Source organism: Mesoplodon bidens (assembly GCF_964165515.1).
Source record: "Mesoplodon bidens genome assembly, chromosome: X".
Lineage (NCBI taxonomy): Eukaryota > Metazoa > Chordata > Mammalia > Artiodactyla > Ziphiidae > Mesoplodon > Mesoplodon bidens.
In genome coordinates, this window is record NC_138163.1 from 23,438,317 (window position 1) to 23,454,765 (window position 16,449).

General features: G+C 39.4%; 1 protein-coding gene across 9 annotated transcripts in view; it reads left to right on the forward strand.

The window, feature by feature from the left end:
• The window catches only part of ARHGEF6 (Rac/Cdc42 guanine nucleotide exchange factor 6), a 116,949-nt gene that overhangs the window by 58,542 nt on the left and 41,958 nt on the right, over nt 1-16,449 (forward strand). For all 9 annotated transcript variants that reach the window (XM_081222767.1, XM_081222769.1, XM_081222768.1 and 6 more), the window contains 3 exons: nt 10,067-10,161; nt 13,378-13,473; nt 14,708-14,830. In XM_081222767.1, the coding sequence (XP_081078893.1) occupies nt 10,067-10,161; nt 13,378-13,473; nt 14,708-14,830 (314 nt within the window). The remainder of the gene's footprint in view (nt 1-10,066; nt 10,162-13,377; nt 13,474-14,707; nt 14,831-16,449) is intronic.

Here is a 16,449-nt window from a genome sequence, read left to right on the forward strand (position 1 = left end):
ATTTCCCTACATCCAAATAGGAAAATATAATCAGTAAGGGCCAGTATTATTTATTTTTTCTAACTTTCTTCTCCTTTATTGTAACGTGTGGCAGATGTCTTATCAGAACCTCCGTGTGGTCGGAAAGGTGGGAAGAAATCTGAGACCCGTTCAATCACATCAGAATCCCAGGAAGCCTCCAGTAGTTCTTGCTTCTGCCACCCATCTTCTGTTTACCCCCCTTTTCTCTCTCACTCATCTATTTACCCACTTGCTCCCACCCTGAATTTTCTCTACGTTTCTAGTGCTTATCTACCCTTCTAAAAAATACTTTATTTTTTAGAGCAGTTCTAGGTTCACAGCAAAATTGATCCAAAGGTTAGAGATGTCCTGTATACCATCTACCCACACACATGCACAGGCTCCCCCAGGATCAGCATCTCCCACCAGCGTGGGACATTTGTGACAATTGATGAACCTACATTGACCCATCATTAGCACCAAAGTCCAGAGTTTACATTACCATTCACTCTTGGTGTTGGGCATTCTATGGGTTTGGACAAATGTATAATGACACGTATCCACCATTACAGTGTTGTTCAGAGTAATTTCACTGCCCTAAGAAACCTCTGTGCACCCTCCCTTTTTAAAAACCACCAGCCTAAACTACCTTACACATCTATCCAGTTATTCCTTCTCCATATCCCCTATTCTTTTTTACCTGCCCATTTCCTGCCTAACTCATCCATATCTTCCATCTGAGGTCAGGGAGGTGACAAGAGTTTTCAGAGTCCATCTCTGTTTTGCAGAATCTGTCCATAACAGGGCAAGAGTGCTGCTTGTTTTGTGAAAACCAAGGACCTGGAGGGGGTGAAATTGATCACTGCACTTGAATGTAAACAGGCGGACTCTTCTGCCATATACGTCAAATATGACATAAATACAGTAGTGTATTACCTTTTCCCATCTCCTAGGAGTTTACCAACATGAACCTGTTTTTGCAGCCATCATACTTATCTCAGAATTCCTATAATATGATGGTTTTGCTTAGATTAAGGTTTCCTGGGGCCATTATAATCTTCCTTTATCATGGGATGTATCTCTGTTTCCAGCTTTTGTTTATGCATTTTAGCCTCTTAAAATAATTTCTTCAGACTTATATGACTTGTTCCCTTATGGAAAACAGAGTTATAAAAATGAACTCACTCTAAAGCCTTTCCAGGAAATGGAGGAAATATATTTTACTGGAAAATCAATAGCCCAGGATGGAGGTACAAAAGGCCTCCACCTCTTTTTTCTATGGCTTCTCACCATCTGTTTTATTCTGAATTTAGTCAGAGGTTAATTGAGCAAAAGGATACTCTGTTGTCCTTGTGAAGATGGAGTCAGAGAGGCAAAGGCAATGTCTGGACACAGTCCATTTTAGTATTTGAGTGGATTTCATGTCGATCAGATTGTACTGCTCTGAAGTTGGTTGGCCTGCCAAACTGTTTGCGTTCTGACTCACCACTGAGGCCTTCTGTTTGGGGACACATAGCCTTCTCTGTCTGCTTCCCTTTTTATCCTTTTACAGTAGATGCCCTGTGGCCTGAAAAATAAAGAACCAGTCTCCGCAGTTCATCAGTTGGTCTTCTGAGATTGAGGAAAGCAATAAAAATCCAAGTGAATTTGAGAGAGAATCCCAGGCATCCACCCTGATGAGCATTTCTACTAATCAAACCACAGCAAGGGCAATGCTATTTAGTACATCATCATTCAAACAAATTTTGCATTATTTAATGAAGGACTCATTAATCACCTGTGTCAATTTAGCTTGTAAAGTCAGCTTTCAGCCACCCTCAAGACTTGCAACAATATGAGTTTAGTGTATGTTTCCATTCAGCTCTCCAGAACTTACTCAAAGGCAGCAGGGAGTGTCTGCCTTCCTACCTCCGTTTGTCCCATGTGAGTGGTTCCAGCACAGACGGAACCCTTAGAAAGTGTGCTGCTTCGCCTAGCAAATAAATCCACTGGAGCAGGAAAGTTGGCACCTTTCTTGCAACATCTTATTGCTTTCTCTTAAAGGAACTACCTGTGATAGCATTTTAAAGGAAGTTAAAATAATAAAACTGTTTCAATGAGGGGAGGAATGTTGAATTATAGCAACCATGGAATTAAAGCAGTGATGTTTAATTGTCTTAAAAGTCACATTTTATGATGTAAATAATATCCGTGAATTTTCTAATTTAAAAATTCCCTTAGGCAATGACTGTGTTTTGTTTTATTTTCTCTTTTACTTTGTTTTCCTTTTTTTCAATGGACATTATACTTTGGGTAGTGTGACAGTTACAGACAACAGTGCTTGAAAGCAAGGTTGAGGATGTGAGATGGCTCATTACCAGACATGGTCTCTTTAGAAAAATGTGAACAAAGGAGATGATGAGATGACTTCATTCTCTCCTGAATATAAGTGGGAAGCCAGGCCACCATCCTCTTTTTCCTCCAATACAAATACTATAGACAAATGTTGCTAAAACGGTAGTCTGCATATGAGTTTTACCTCTTGATAAAATGTGGTACTGTTGAATTCTAGTGCAGCTCTCTCCATTTTTAAGAATAAAAAAAATGAATCCTAGTGCTGAGCATGAGTATAAATGATTATTTAACACATTGCAATGAACAGCAGCCCAGCTGGGCAGAGACCACTAACGATGGACACATTTGAGTTTGGAAGGACACTACTGGATGAGGACTTGGAGTCAGAGAAAAAACAGAAAAGTTTCTATTAACAGATGAGAAATTTGTGCTTTGACTTTAAAATAACAACTATAATGACACATAATTCACACACTACAAAAATCACCACTTTAAAGTGTACAATTCACTGATTTTTAGGAAATTAACAGAGTTGTGTGATGATCACCACCATCTTACTTTCCAGCATTTTCATCACCCCAGTAAGAAACCCTGTACCCTTTCATAGTCACTCCCTCCAGCCCTTGACAACCACTAATCGACTTTCTGTCTCTATGGGTTTTCCCTATCCTGGATGTTTCATATAAATTGAATCATACAATATTTGTTCTTTTGTGTTTGACTTCTTTCTTAGCATAGTATTTTCAAGGTTCATCCATGTTGTAGAATGTATCAGTACGTCATTTTTTTTTTTTTCTTAAAGAAGGAAAATATTTTTTAAATTAATTTATTTATTTGGCTGTGTTGGGTTTTAGTTGCGGCATGCAGGATCTTCGTTGTGGTAGGCAGGCTCGTAGCTGCAGTGCGGGGGCTCTTTAGTTGTGGCGCGCAGGCTCTAGAGTGCACAGGCTTAGCTGCCCCACAGCATGTGGGATCTTAGTTTCCCGACCAGGGATCGAACCTCTGTCCCCTGCATTGGAAGGCGGATTCTTAACCACTGGACCACTAGGGAAGTCCCTTCATTGCTTTTTATGATGGAATAAATCTTCCATATTATGGATATATATCAGGTTTTGTTTATGGACCTTTGGATTATTTCCACTTTTTGGTTATAATTTATAATGCTGCTGTGAAAATTGATGTGCAAATTTTTGCACAGACATATGTTTTCATTTCTCCAGGAGTGGAATTACTGGGTCATATAATAACTATGTCTAACTTTCTGAGGAACTGCCAAACTTTTCCACAGCAGTTACAATTTTTGACTTTCCCACCAGCAATGTATGAGGGTCCCAGTTTCTCCACACCCTCACCAACACTTGTTCTTTCTATTTTTTTTCTTTTTATTATAGCCACCCTAATGAGTGTGAAGTAGTATTGTGGTTTTGATTAGCATTTCCCTAATGGTTAACTATGTTGAGTATCTTTTTATGCGCTTATTGGCCATTTGTATATCTTCTTCAGAGAAATGTCTATTTAAATCCTTTGCCAACTTTTTTTTTTTTTTTTGCGGTTCGCGGGCCTCTCACTGTTGTGGCCTCTCCCATTGCGGACCACAGGCTCCAGATGCTCAGGCTCAGCGGCCATGGCTCACGGGCCCAGCCGCTCCGCAGCATGTGGGATCTTCCCAGACCGGGGCACGAACCCATGTCCCCTGCATCAGCAGGTGGACTCTCAACCACTACGCCACCAGGGAAGCCCCCTTTGCCAACTTTTAACTGATTATTTTTATTGTTGAGTTGTAAGAGTCCTTTATATATTCTGAATAGTAGAACCTTTTCAAATATATGATTTGTAGATATTTTCCCCATTCTGTGGGTTATCTTTTTTACTTTCTTGATAATGTCCTTTGATACATAAAAGTTTTCAATTTCCATGAATTTCAGTTTATCTATTTTTTCTCTTGTTGCTTGTGCTTTTGGTGTCATCCAAGAATCCGTTGATGAATTCAAGATCAGGAAGATTTCCTCTTCTGTTTTCTTCTAAGAGTCTTGTAGTTTTAACTCTTGAATCCATTTTGAGTTAATTTTTGTATATGGTGTGAAGTAGGAGTGCAAATTCTTTCTTTGTATGTAGTTATTCAGTGGTCCCAGCACCACTTTTTTTTCTTTAAAGAGGGATTGCACAGTCAAAGGGTACATGTGTTTTTTGTTTTTGTTTTTTTGTTGTTTTTATTTATTTATTTTATTTTTCGCTGCGTTGGGTTTTTGTTGCTGTGCACGGGCCTTCTTTAGTTGCGGAGAGTGCAGGCTACTCTTCATTGCGGTGCCTGGGCTTCTCATTGCGGTGCCTGGGCTTCTCATTGCGGTGGCTTCTCTTGTTGCGGAGCACGGGCTCTAGGCGCGCAGGCTTCAGTAGTTGTGGCATGCGGGCTCAGTAGTTGTGGCTCACAGGCTTAGTTGCTCCACAGCATGTGAGATCTTCCTGGACCGGGGATCAAACCCATGTCCCCTGCATTGGCAGGTGGATTCCCAATCACTGTGCCACCAGGGAAGTCCCAGCACCACTTTTTATATACCTTTTTTTTTAACTTTTTATTTTATATTGGAGTATAGTTGATTAACAATGTTGTGTTAGTTTCAAGTGTACAGCAAAGTGATTCAATTATACATATACATGTATATATTCTTTATCAAATTCTTTTCCCATTTAGCCAGAACCATTTTTTGAAAAGACTATTCTTTCATTATTGGAAGTTCACAGCACTCTTGTCAAAAATCAGTTCACCATGAGTTCATTTCTGGACTCTCAATTCTATTCCATTGGTCTATATATCTATTTTATACCAGTACTAAACTGTCTTGTTACTGAAGCTTTTTAGAAAGTTTTGAAATTGAGAAGTATACACTCTAACTTTGTACACTCTTCTTTTCCAGGATTTTAAGTGTTTGTGAAGGATTAATGTGAATTCTTTAAATTTTTGGTAGAATTAATCAATAAAGCAATCTCATCCTGGGCTTTAACTTATGGGAAGTTGTTTTGAATATTAATTCAATCTCTTTACTTGTTATAGAGATATTCAGATTTTCTACCTCTTTGTGGTCAGTTTTGGTAGCTTGTGTAGTTTTAGATTTTTTTTTTTTTACTTTTTTAGTGATTGCCCTAGAGTTTGCAATATACATTTAGAACTAGTCCAAGTCCACTTTCAAATAACACTGTATTGCTTCACAGGTACAAGTGCAAGTACTTTATAATAACAAAGTATTCCTAATTCCTCCTTCCTATCCCTTGTATCATTGCTGTCAGTCATTTCACTTATACATAAGCATACATAAGCATTATATATATATATGTAATCTAATACATTGTTTCTATTATTATTTTGAACAAACTGTTATCTGATCAATTAAGAAGAAAAATAAAAGTTTTTTATTGAAGTATAGTTGATTTACAGAAAAATAAGTTTTTATTTTATCTTCACTTATTCCTTCTTTCATGCTTTCTTTCTTTATGTAAATCTGTTTCTAACCTATAACATCTTCTTTCTCTCTGATCTTTATTTTTTTAACATCTTTATTGGAGTGTAATTGCTTTACATTGTTCTGTTAGTTTCTAATGTATAACAAAGTGAATCAGCTATACGTATAATTATATCCCCATATCCCCTCCCTCTTGCATCTCCCTCCCACCCTCCCTATCCCACCCAAACTTTATTTTTTTAATTTTTAAAAATTTATTTATTTGGTTGCGCTGGGTCTTAGTTGCAGCATGTGGGATCTAGTTCCCTGACCAGGGATCGAACCTGGGCCCCCTGCATTGGGATCATGGAGTCTTAGCCACTGGACCACCAGGGAAGTCCCTCTCTGAACTTTTAAAAAAACCCCACTTTTTGCAAAGCAGGTCTGCTGGCAAGAAAATTCCCTCAATTTTTGTTTGTCCTAGAAAGTCTATTTTTGCTTGACTTTTGAAGGAAAATTTCACAAGATACAGAATTCCAGGTTGGTGGGGTTTTTTTCCCCCAACACTTTAAATATTTTACTCCACTCTCCTCTTGCTTGTACGCTTTCTGACAAGCCACGTATAATTCTTATCTTAGCTTCTCTATAGGTAAAGTATTTTTATCCTCTGTCTTTTTTCAAGATTTTTTTCTTTATCTTTGATTTTTCTGGAGTTTGAATATGGTGGGTTTAAGGGACATTTTGCAGGGGGGGCATTTATCCTGCTGGGTTTTCTCTGAGCTTCCTGGATCTGTGGCTTGGTGTCTGACATTAATTTGGGGAAATTCTTAGTCATTGTTGTTTCAAATATTTCTTCTGTACCTTTCTCTCTTTATTCTCCTTCTAGTATTCTCATCACACATAGGTTACACCTTTAGATGTTGTCCCACAGTTCTTAGATATTTTGTTCCATTTTTCAGGGTTTTATTCTGTTTGCTTTTCAGTTTTGAAAGTTTCTATTGGCACATCCTCAATCTCAGAGCTTCTATCCTCAGTGGTCCAGTTTACTAACAAGCCCATCAAAGGCATTCTTCATTTCTATTAGAGTGTTTTTGATCTGTAGCATTTCATTTTTATTCCTTCTCAGTATTTATTCGTGCTTACAATACCCATCTGTTCTTGCATGTTGTCTACTTTTTCCATTGGAGCCCATAGCATATTAATCATTGTTATATTAAAATCCTGGTCTGATAATTCCAATATTCCTACCATATCTGATTCTGGTTCTAATGTTTGCTCTGTCTCTTCAAACTGTGTTTTTTTTTTTACCTTTTCATATGCCTTGTAATTTTTTGTTGGAAGCCAGATGTGATGTACTAGGTAAGAGGAACTGCAGTAAATAGGCCTTTAGTAATATGGTGGTAAGGTATGGGGTCAGGGGAAGTGTTCTCAAGTCCTATGATTAGGTCTCAGGCTTTTGGTGAGCTTATGTCCCTAGATTGTGAACTTCAGCAGTGTTTCTCAGTCTTTTTTTCCCCTCCCTTAGATAGGAGAGGAAGGCTAGAGGGAGCTAGAGTAGGGTATTTCTCTTCCCCTGGGTATTTTAGGCTCTGATAAAACCCCAATAGGTTAGGGTTTGGTAAAATACTTTCTCTCTTGAGGGCAGACCTTGTTATAAAGAACAGAATGCTCCAGTAAATTTCAGAACGGCTACTTTTCCCTTCCCTCTCCTGAAGCACAAGGGAGATTTTCCTCCTCTCTTCATTGTGATAACCTGGTACAGCTTCTGGAAGTAAAAGTCACAGAAGTGTGGGTGTGCTCCTCTGTGACTGGACCCCCTAGAGTTTTTAACTCTCAGATGTTTCTGCTCTGAACCCCCAGCAATTCATCAATTACAGTTCAGGTTTTCTTACCGTGATACCACTTCCCATGGAGGCTTCTGCTCATGGTCTTCTGGTCCAGCAAATTATGATTCTCTATCTGCCTGTCTGTCTCTCCAATTTTAAGTGTACCGTTTTTGCCTGTGACCTCACTTCCCTGACAGATGTAAGCAAATTTTTTTTCTAGTTGTTCAACTGTTTACTTGCTTTTAGGATGGAGTGATGACTTCCAAATGCCTTAAATGCTGGACTGGAAACAAGAAGTCCTCTTTCTTCTTTTTGATGTAGGCATTCACAGCTATTTACAGTCTCTAAGAACTGCTTTAACTTCATCCCATAAGTTTTTTTTTCATCCCATAAGTTTTGATGTTTTGTTTTCTTTTTTATTCATCTCAAGATAGTTTCTAATTTCCTTTGTTGTGCTTCAACTTTCTATAGGGGAAACATTTCTGTTCCATCCCTGGATTAATTTCACAGAGCACTGGTACCTCCAGGCCCTTAAATTTACACTTACACCTTTAGAGAGTAGGCATTCCTCCCTGAGGAATAGAGAAACTGAAAGTAGACATGAGTGGCTGGGAGGAGGGGCTACAACTTAAGCCCTAGCTTTTTTTTTTTTTTTTTCTGTGGTACGCGGGCCTCTCACTGTTGTGGCCTCTCCCGTGGCGGAGCACAGGCTCCGGACGCGCAGGCTCAGTGGCCATGGCTCACGGGGCCCAGCCGCTCCACGGCATGTGAGATCTTCCCAGACCGGGGCACGAACCTGTGTCCCCTGCATCGGCAGGCGGACTCTCAACCACTGCGCCACCAGGGAAGCCCCAAGCCCTAGCTTTTTTTTTTTTTTTTTTTTTGCTGTACGTGGGCCTCTCACTGTTGTGGCCTCTCCCGTTGCGGAGCACAGGCTCCAGACGCACAGGCTCAGCGGCCATGGCTCACAGGCCTAGCCACTCCGTGGCATGCGGGATCTTCCCGGTCCGGGGCACGAACCCATGTCCCCCGCATCGGCAGGCAGACTCTCAACCACTGCGCCACCAGGGAAGCCCAGCCCTAGCTTTTGAAGCCACCCTGTGGCCTATGTCCTTGTCAACTAGGAGTGATATTGCCCTTCAGGTGACATCTGGCAATGTCTGGACACATTTTTAGTTGTCATAATGGGGTAGGGGTGGCATGCAACTGACATCTGGTGGGTAGACGTCAGGGATGTTGTTAAACATCCTACAGTGCACAGGGCATCTGCTCACAACAAAGAGCTATCTACCCCTGAGGTAGGTGAAATGTCACAATCTGAGATGAGCCTTAAAACTGAAGCAACCTGTCCATTGGTAGCAGAGCCTGGATGACCACCTTCCAGTCCAGTTGTTTCCCAAAAAACCCACAGCTACCTGGACCTCCAATTGCTTTGTCCACTCCACCTGTCAGTAGCAGATCATCATGCACTGTCTTGTGAGTGTATGTCTGGCATATTGGTAGGCTAAGGGGCTTCTCCTGGCTAAAAATGCTTCACATTGTCTTGTGAGCCTGTGCTTAATGTCTCCCTCTGAAGACAGAATAGAAACTCCCTGAGGACAGACATGGCCTTTGGCACCAAGGAGGCACTCCGTAAATTTGTGTTGAATGGATTAGGAGATATGAGAGAAAATACACCAAAATGTTAACTTGGTGATCTCTAGGAGCTTAGAATGAAGGTTACAGCTGCCTCCAGAAGAGGCTGGGAAATGAGGTGTGACCCCAGGGTTGGTGGGGGCAAAGAAGTTGTGGACCTGTACATTGGTTGTTTTGCTGATAGGATTTTCATTTGGCTATCATTAATAATACTGGTAAGCATCATTTTCCTTGTTAAATTCCTCACATTTCAGCTTCTTTTTCTCTTTGAAATGTTCATACTAGCACTTTTTACCTTTATTAAAAAACCAGTTTTAACTGCTTAAAAATTCAGTGTCCTCAAATTTTGTCACCTAAAGATTTTCTCAAGAACATAATTTTAAAAAAATCTTTTTTTGGTGTTTGACATCGGTTATCATGAAATTATCCTGACACTGAATCTCTATGTCTTGAGGTAGCTGGTCTCAATTTCCTCCTCCATAAAATGGGAATGATGATCCTTTGTTAGCCGAGACCTTTGCTGAGGATAAAATGATTTAAAACACGTGAAAGCATTCTGAGCAGTACTGTGTAAATGAAAAGGCCCCTCCAATTATGGGTAATTCTGAAAAAAATGTGTTTGTATGAGTTATGCAGTATAACCAGTTGTCATGCAATTATTAGAGTAGTTTACTAGAATGAAACAAAGTGCATTCAGATTTTGTGCTCCTTACTTACAGTGCTAGCTGAATAAATAGGACTTTTTTTCTGATAATTTGGTTAAAAGATCTAAAACTCTATTTTAACTTGGACTTTTCTGACAGTTACAATACCTTGACCTTTGTTTCTCCATAGGTGTTACAGAATATCTTGGACACTGAAAAAGATTATGCTAAAGAACTTCAGTCTCTTCTTGTTACTTACTTAAGACCCCTGCAGTCCAATAACAAGTAAGATTTATATTTTAAACCTCTCGCTAAGCAAAGCAAGATAATGTCAGTAGATGGAGTCATTACTCTTATGTCACTGAATAATTGATTTTGCCCTTTAGAAGAATTTCCACAGATCACAGGTTGCCAAGAACATGGTCAAGGCAACAGAAATTATGCAAGATGTAGCTTTTGGAGAGCTTGGCTTTCTTTCTCTTCTGGCTGTGGAGGGAAGGAGCTGATCTGCCTTTCTGTCTGTCACCATTTTTATCTTGTACGTTTTAGAAGTGATACATCTAGTTTTACCTTCCAGAAGAAGGACTTGCTGGTGTTTTTATGCAGAAAGCACAGACACTGGAAATTCTTGTGCTTGCTCTGACCTTGACTTGCCAGGGCCGAAACTCTTTCCCATGCTCCCAGAGTGGAAAAAGCGTGGCATTTTGTGAATGTTCCTAAGAGCAATTCAAGCCAGTATTTCACCCAGGCAAAAGTGAATGAGACAGAGGTGTTAAAAATATTCAAACCTTATCCTGGTCTTAGAAATCTGAAGGCCTGAATTGAAAACTTACTTTTCACAAAAGAAAAATATTGACCGTTCATTTTTTAGGCTTGTAGGCCTGGCATATGTAACAAATAATAGCTAAGTGCATTTATGTGTGTTTTTTATTTTAATGGATTAAACTTTACTAGAGATTATGATCTATAAGTCAAATGGTAAATTTAGTGGTTGATACATAGAATGGAGGACAGAAATCTCTTCTTGTTTCTCAGTTTAAGAGTTTATTTTTACCAAACAATTGCCTAAACTGTTGGCTTCAGGCTTAAATAAGTTTAATGTATTTCACTATTTTTTCCCTTTTCCTAAATCATGCTTGCTTAGGCATAATGTCCTGCTAAATTTCCTACTCAGTTATTTTCATGGCACTATGGGAATCTTACTTCAGTATGAAAGGATTTTGTATTCCTGTGTTTTGTCAGAGTTTAAATGATCAACAACAAAGTGGCTTTTGTTATTATTATGTAAAACATGAAGTGCTCTGTGAATCATAGCCCTTAGAGCTGAATGGAACCTCAGTGAATCATTGGGTCTAGTGCCCTGGAAGAAATGACTATCCTTATTGAATAAATTAAAAAAAACCCAAAGTCCAGAGAGTCTCCCTGTCCTGCCCATCACATGGTCAGTCAGTGGCCAGACTCAACCCACTGCGTTTCCTGCCACCAAGTGAAATGTGGTTCCGTGTTCTAGAGGTGACAGGCAGAGGAGGAGAGGGGAACTGAAGTGGTAACCCTGGCAGCGGAAGATGGTAAGATTTCAAATGAAGGAGTGACTGATTAGCAATCAAGAAATAGTCAAAGGAAAAGAAAAGAGCCACGCAGAGGAGGTGAGAGACCCGAGTCAGAACCGCACTGTTCCCAAGGGAATTCAAAATGCAGTTCTAGTCACTTTCCATTGGTTCTGCCTTGTAGACCCCAAAGTGATTTGAGCAAAGGGGACTGTTTATTGTTTGATCCTGAAAGGTCCAGATAAGCCTCCAGTCAGGTTCTTGCTGCTATGGGGGAACAGCAGCCAGGGAAGCTGGCTAAAGGGTTTCGCTTTTGATACCCATGAGAGGGGTTTTCCAGCTTGTGGTTCAGGAGGGCATCAGAGCAGAGGAACTGGGTGCTTTTTATACTCTAGGGGTTATTGGTAACGTCTGTTTGGGTCTTCCTTTTCTTTGTCAGCAAAAATTACTCTCCTGGAAACCCTCCCCTTGTATTATTATACTAAGGAGAAAGAACATGTGGCAGACATTGGCCTTTTAAGTAAATCTTTAGAAAAGTTTTCTCTCAAAAAGTGGTTAGGGGCTTCCCTGGTGGCTCAGTGGCTGAGAGTCCGCCTGCCGATGCAGGGGACACGGGTTCATGCCCCGGTCCGGGAAGATCCCACATGCTGTGTAGTGGCTGGGCCCATGAGCCATGGCTGCTGAGCCTGCGCGTCCGGAGCCTGTGCTCCGCAACAGGAGAGGCCACAGCAGTGAGAGGCCCGCGTACCGAAAAAAAAAAAAAAAAAAAAAGTGGTTAGGAGCATGGACTCTGGAGCTAGAATGTTTGGGTTCAAATTCTGGCTTCATTCACAGGCTTTGGGACTTTGGCTGATTTGCTTTAACCTCTCTGTGCCTGGATTTCCTTATGTGTAAAACAGAAACAGCAATAGTACCTACCTCATAAAGTTGTAAGGTTAAGACGAGTTGTTATTTGTAAAATGCTTACCTCAGTGTTAAGCGCTGTATTAGTGCTGGCTCTTGTTTTTATCACCTATTATTTGGTAGGGGAAGAAAGGATGAGAAAATTCTTAGTACAGAGGCACTCGATTAAAATGGTTCAGTTTGTGTTTGACTCCATTCCATTCCAAAAGCAAACAAACACATCAGTACTATTTTCTTCCCTCCTATTTCCGCTCAAGATTTCCTTTAGTTGATTTTTGAGTGGCATATGTAATGTCTTTCAATTACTTTCCCAGCTCCTCTAGAGGAGAGTATTCAAAAGATTTTACACTTATTCCCAGCTATGATGTATTCTACCCATTTAGATACTTAGATATTTTTTGTTGAGATATAATTGACATATAACATTATATTAGTTTCAGGTGTACAGTGTAATGATTCTATATTTGTATATACTGTGAAATGATCACCACAGTAAATCTAGTTAACATTCACCATCACACACAGTTACAAATTTTTTTCTTGTGATAGAACTTTTAAGATCTACTCTCTCAGCAACTCTTTCCACTATGCAGTACAGTATTATTAACTATGGTCACCATGATGTACATTACAGCCCTATGACTTACTTATTTTATAACTAGAAGCTTGAACCTTTTGACCCCCATTCCACCCCCCGTCCCCCCCTTTGGCGACCACCAATCTGTTCTCTGTAGATGCTTAAATGTTAAGCACTTGCTATTCATTTACTCTTTGCTTTGTAAAATACCTAAATGTACCTTATAAACACTCATTTTCTTTAGGATCATTATTCTTGTTATGGAAAAGGGAAATCAAGGAAAGAAGCTTTAGAAAATTGCTTGAGATCACAGAGTTGGTGTCAGTTAAAAAGCAAAAGTTAAAATGTAGGGATTGCTTCCCTTCTCCCATTTGCCAGTTACTAGCAAACTATCAGCTAACTAGACTAGAGATAGATAACTAGAGTCATCCCCAAGTTCTTTTCACTGAAACTACATATATATGTTTTTTTCAGTCTGAGTACTGTAGAATTTACATCTTTATTGGGAAACTTCGAGGAAGTATGCACGTTTCAACAGACGCTCTGCCAAGCCTTGGAAGAATGTTCAAAGTAAGTGTCGCACATCGCCATCAGGATAGCTAGCAACATTGGGTTTTTTGGTGTGCTTTGTTTTCTTTTAACTGTTGTCTTAGATAGGGGCACTTTATATTTATGCATTTATTATGCATTTATACATTTATTCCAACTTTGATAAATTGCCCCAGTACAGAGAAAATCTATTAGGTGGTGGTATTCACAGAGTCAACCCACTAGTTGCTTATCAGGACTCTACATCTGGTCAGTTATTTCTCACTTTATTTAAAAATCATATTGACAAATAAGGTCTAAATTGTCATGGATGATGCCTTTGTCATCGATTAGATATTTTTCTTTTGTACATTGCGAATTACTTTTCCAAGTAATATCTTTATGTGAACCACAGCGCATCATTGATGGCTAGCTAGCTCGTTGAAGTGTTCAACTTCATACTGCAGAATGAACTGTGATGATCATCAGGCAATATGTTTCTGGAGCAAGATTCATTTTCCAAGTAGTGGATCTCGGAGAATTGGTGACTTTCATCGTCTATAGGGAATTTGGGGCAATTGCCTGTTTCTTGAGCTTAATGAGACATGGGTGGTTGTCCAGGGACGAAGCTGGTGAGAACCCCCTCTAAAGAGACCTGAGGAACCACTGCAAATGCTGATAGGGATCCATATTATTGGTATGAAAAGATGGTGACTAAGTGAGAAGAGCAGATTACTATTACTATTTAGACTTTGCTTTTCATTTTATATAGAAACATGTAGAAGAGAGTCCAAGGAATATGCCAACATTGTTATAATAGATATCTCTGAATGGTGGAATTCCGAGTAATTTTTTTTCTTTCTTGTGTTTTTTTGATTTTTCTGCAAACTAAAATGGGTGCCATGTAATTCTAATTCTGTCATTTTTGGATTCAGTTAGTTTTGTCTGTACTTGAACTTCATGCAAATTAATCAAGAATATTTTTAGTGTGCCTGGATAAATTTGAATATTATAATTTGAATAAGTATCTTAAAAAACCCTAGTAATTCCAAATAAGTATCTGACCCTATATATTGGAGCTATGTTTGGTGGCTGAATTTTAAAACAGTGGCCAAGAACTTACATTTCATAGATAAAATGGTTATAATATAGAAGTTTCTTTTTAACTTTGGCAAAAGAATTCATAAGGTTTGCATGTTGCCAGGTTTAATTGGAATCATCTTCCTTTATCCTGTTTCCTATTTTACATTCTGTGTTTCATCTGTTTTGCTTACAGGTTTCCAGAAAACCAACACAAAGTAGGTGGTTGTCTACTGAACCTCATGCCTCATTTTAAATCTATGTATCTGGCTTACTGTGCAAATCATCCTTCAGCTGTAAATGTACTCACCCAGCACAGGTAAATCATTAACATTTCCCCCAAAAAGCTGTTTTGCAATGATATCCTTTCCCAGGACTACCTCATTTGGAAATCCAAGATCTCCCACTGAACTCTTGATTATCCCCATTCATCATACCAGAAGTTGATTCATTGTTATATGGATTTATTGTTCATTCATGCAACAAATAATTTATTGAGCACCTACTATGTGCAAGGTCCTATAGTAGTTGATGGGGATACAGTAGTGAACAAGGAAGAGAAGGTCCCTTCCCTCATGGAGCATAGACTCTTGAGAGAAATAGACATGAAATTAAATGTTGTAAGCATGTTGTATTAGAAAAGGGTAATTAAAAGGAAGCTGTGAGACTTTGAACATGGTATCGAAGTGTGGAGTGAAGGAAGGGTCAGGGAAGGCTTTCTTGAAGTAAAATTCTATTTAGAGCCAATGGTTTAGCCTTCCCCATCCCACTGAATGTTTTATCCAAGTTGCTGCAGAGCTAAGCTGCCTAGGTTCATCTCTTTTTCACTCTCCCTTTGTCTGGTAGAGGAAGTCTCAAGTGGTAATATGGCTAAAAGGCAGGTATCAGCAGGGAAAGGTGGAAGGAAACTAACCCTGTGAACTGGGTGTCAGGTACTCTAAGCAAAGGTCTCTGATGACAATTATACATGAATATAAATTGTTTCAGATTCATGGGGAACAGCAGCACAGTATCTCCTTTAAGAGTCCTTGCAAGGGACCCAGATAAGCTCACATCTCTCCTACCCTTCCTTACCCTCTGATGACTCACCCTTGACACATTCACTGATACATTCATCTGGGCCACAATTCTGTAGGATAGGCTTGAAGACACAGTTTGGACTTTGAAGCCATGTGCTAGGAATCCAGGTGGGACAATAGGAAGAACAACACACAGAGTCTCTTATGACTGAACTCGGAGATTAGATTCAGAACCGACATGATTCTGGAGGCTGCTCAAGACTGAAAAGATTATTCTTCTTTTAATTTGACTTGTACATCCAGACCCAGGCTGGAACAGTAGGTGACAACAACCCTCAGAAGTGATGGAAACTTTGGCTTTGTCCTGGTTCATTAGGAGCTTGATTGGCTTTATAGAGCTGTTATTTAAGGGCATGTTGAAGGTAGAATTCAGTAGGTCCTACTTGAAGGTGAATTTTACTTCCCTGATGAAAGTTGTGAACTCTTGTGGAATAGCAAATATGGAAGTTGGAGTTTAAAGAAGGAGAAGCCATGACTCTGGATTATTTAGGCAAGTGGCTCAACTGCTTAGAGCTAATAATAACACTGACAATGTGCCAGGCACATGATGTAAAAGCCTATGAGGGAGTTACTATTATTACCATCTCTGCTTTACAGATAAGACATTAGAAGGTTAAGTAATCTGCCCAAGTACTCATAGCTGTTAAGTGGTTGAGCCAGAATTAGAATCCAGATCAGTCAGACTTCTAAAAAAGTGTTTTTATTAAGACATGTATTTCACCTACAAAGTGAATAATCTAAATGCAAACTTAAAGAATTATCATAAAATGAGCACCCATGTACCCACCACCCAGCTTAAGAAATAAAATTTTACCATTTCTTTTTTAATATAGTAACTTTATTGAGATATAATTCACAT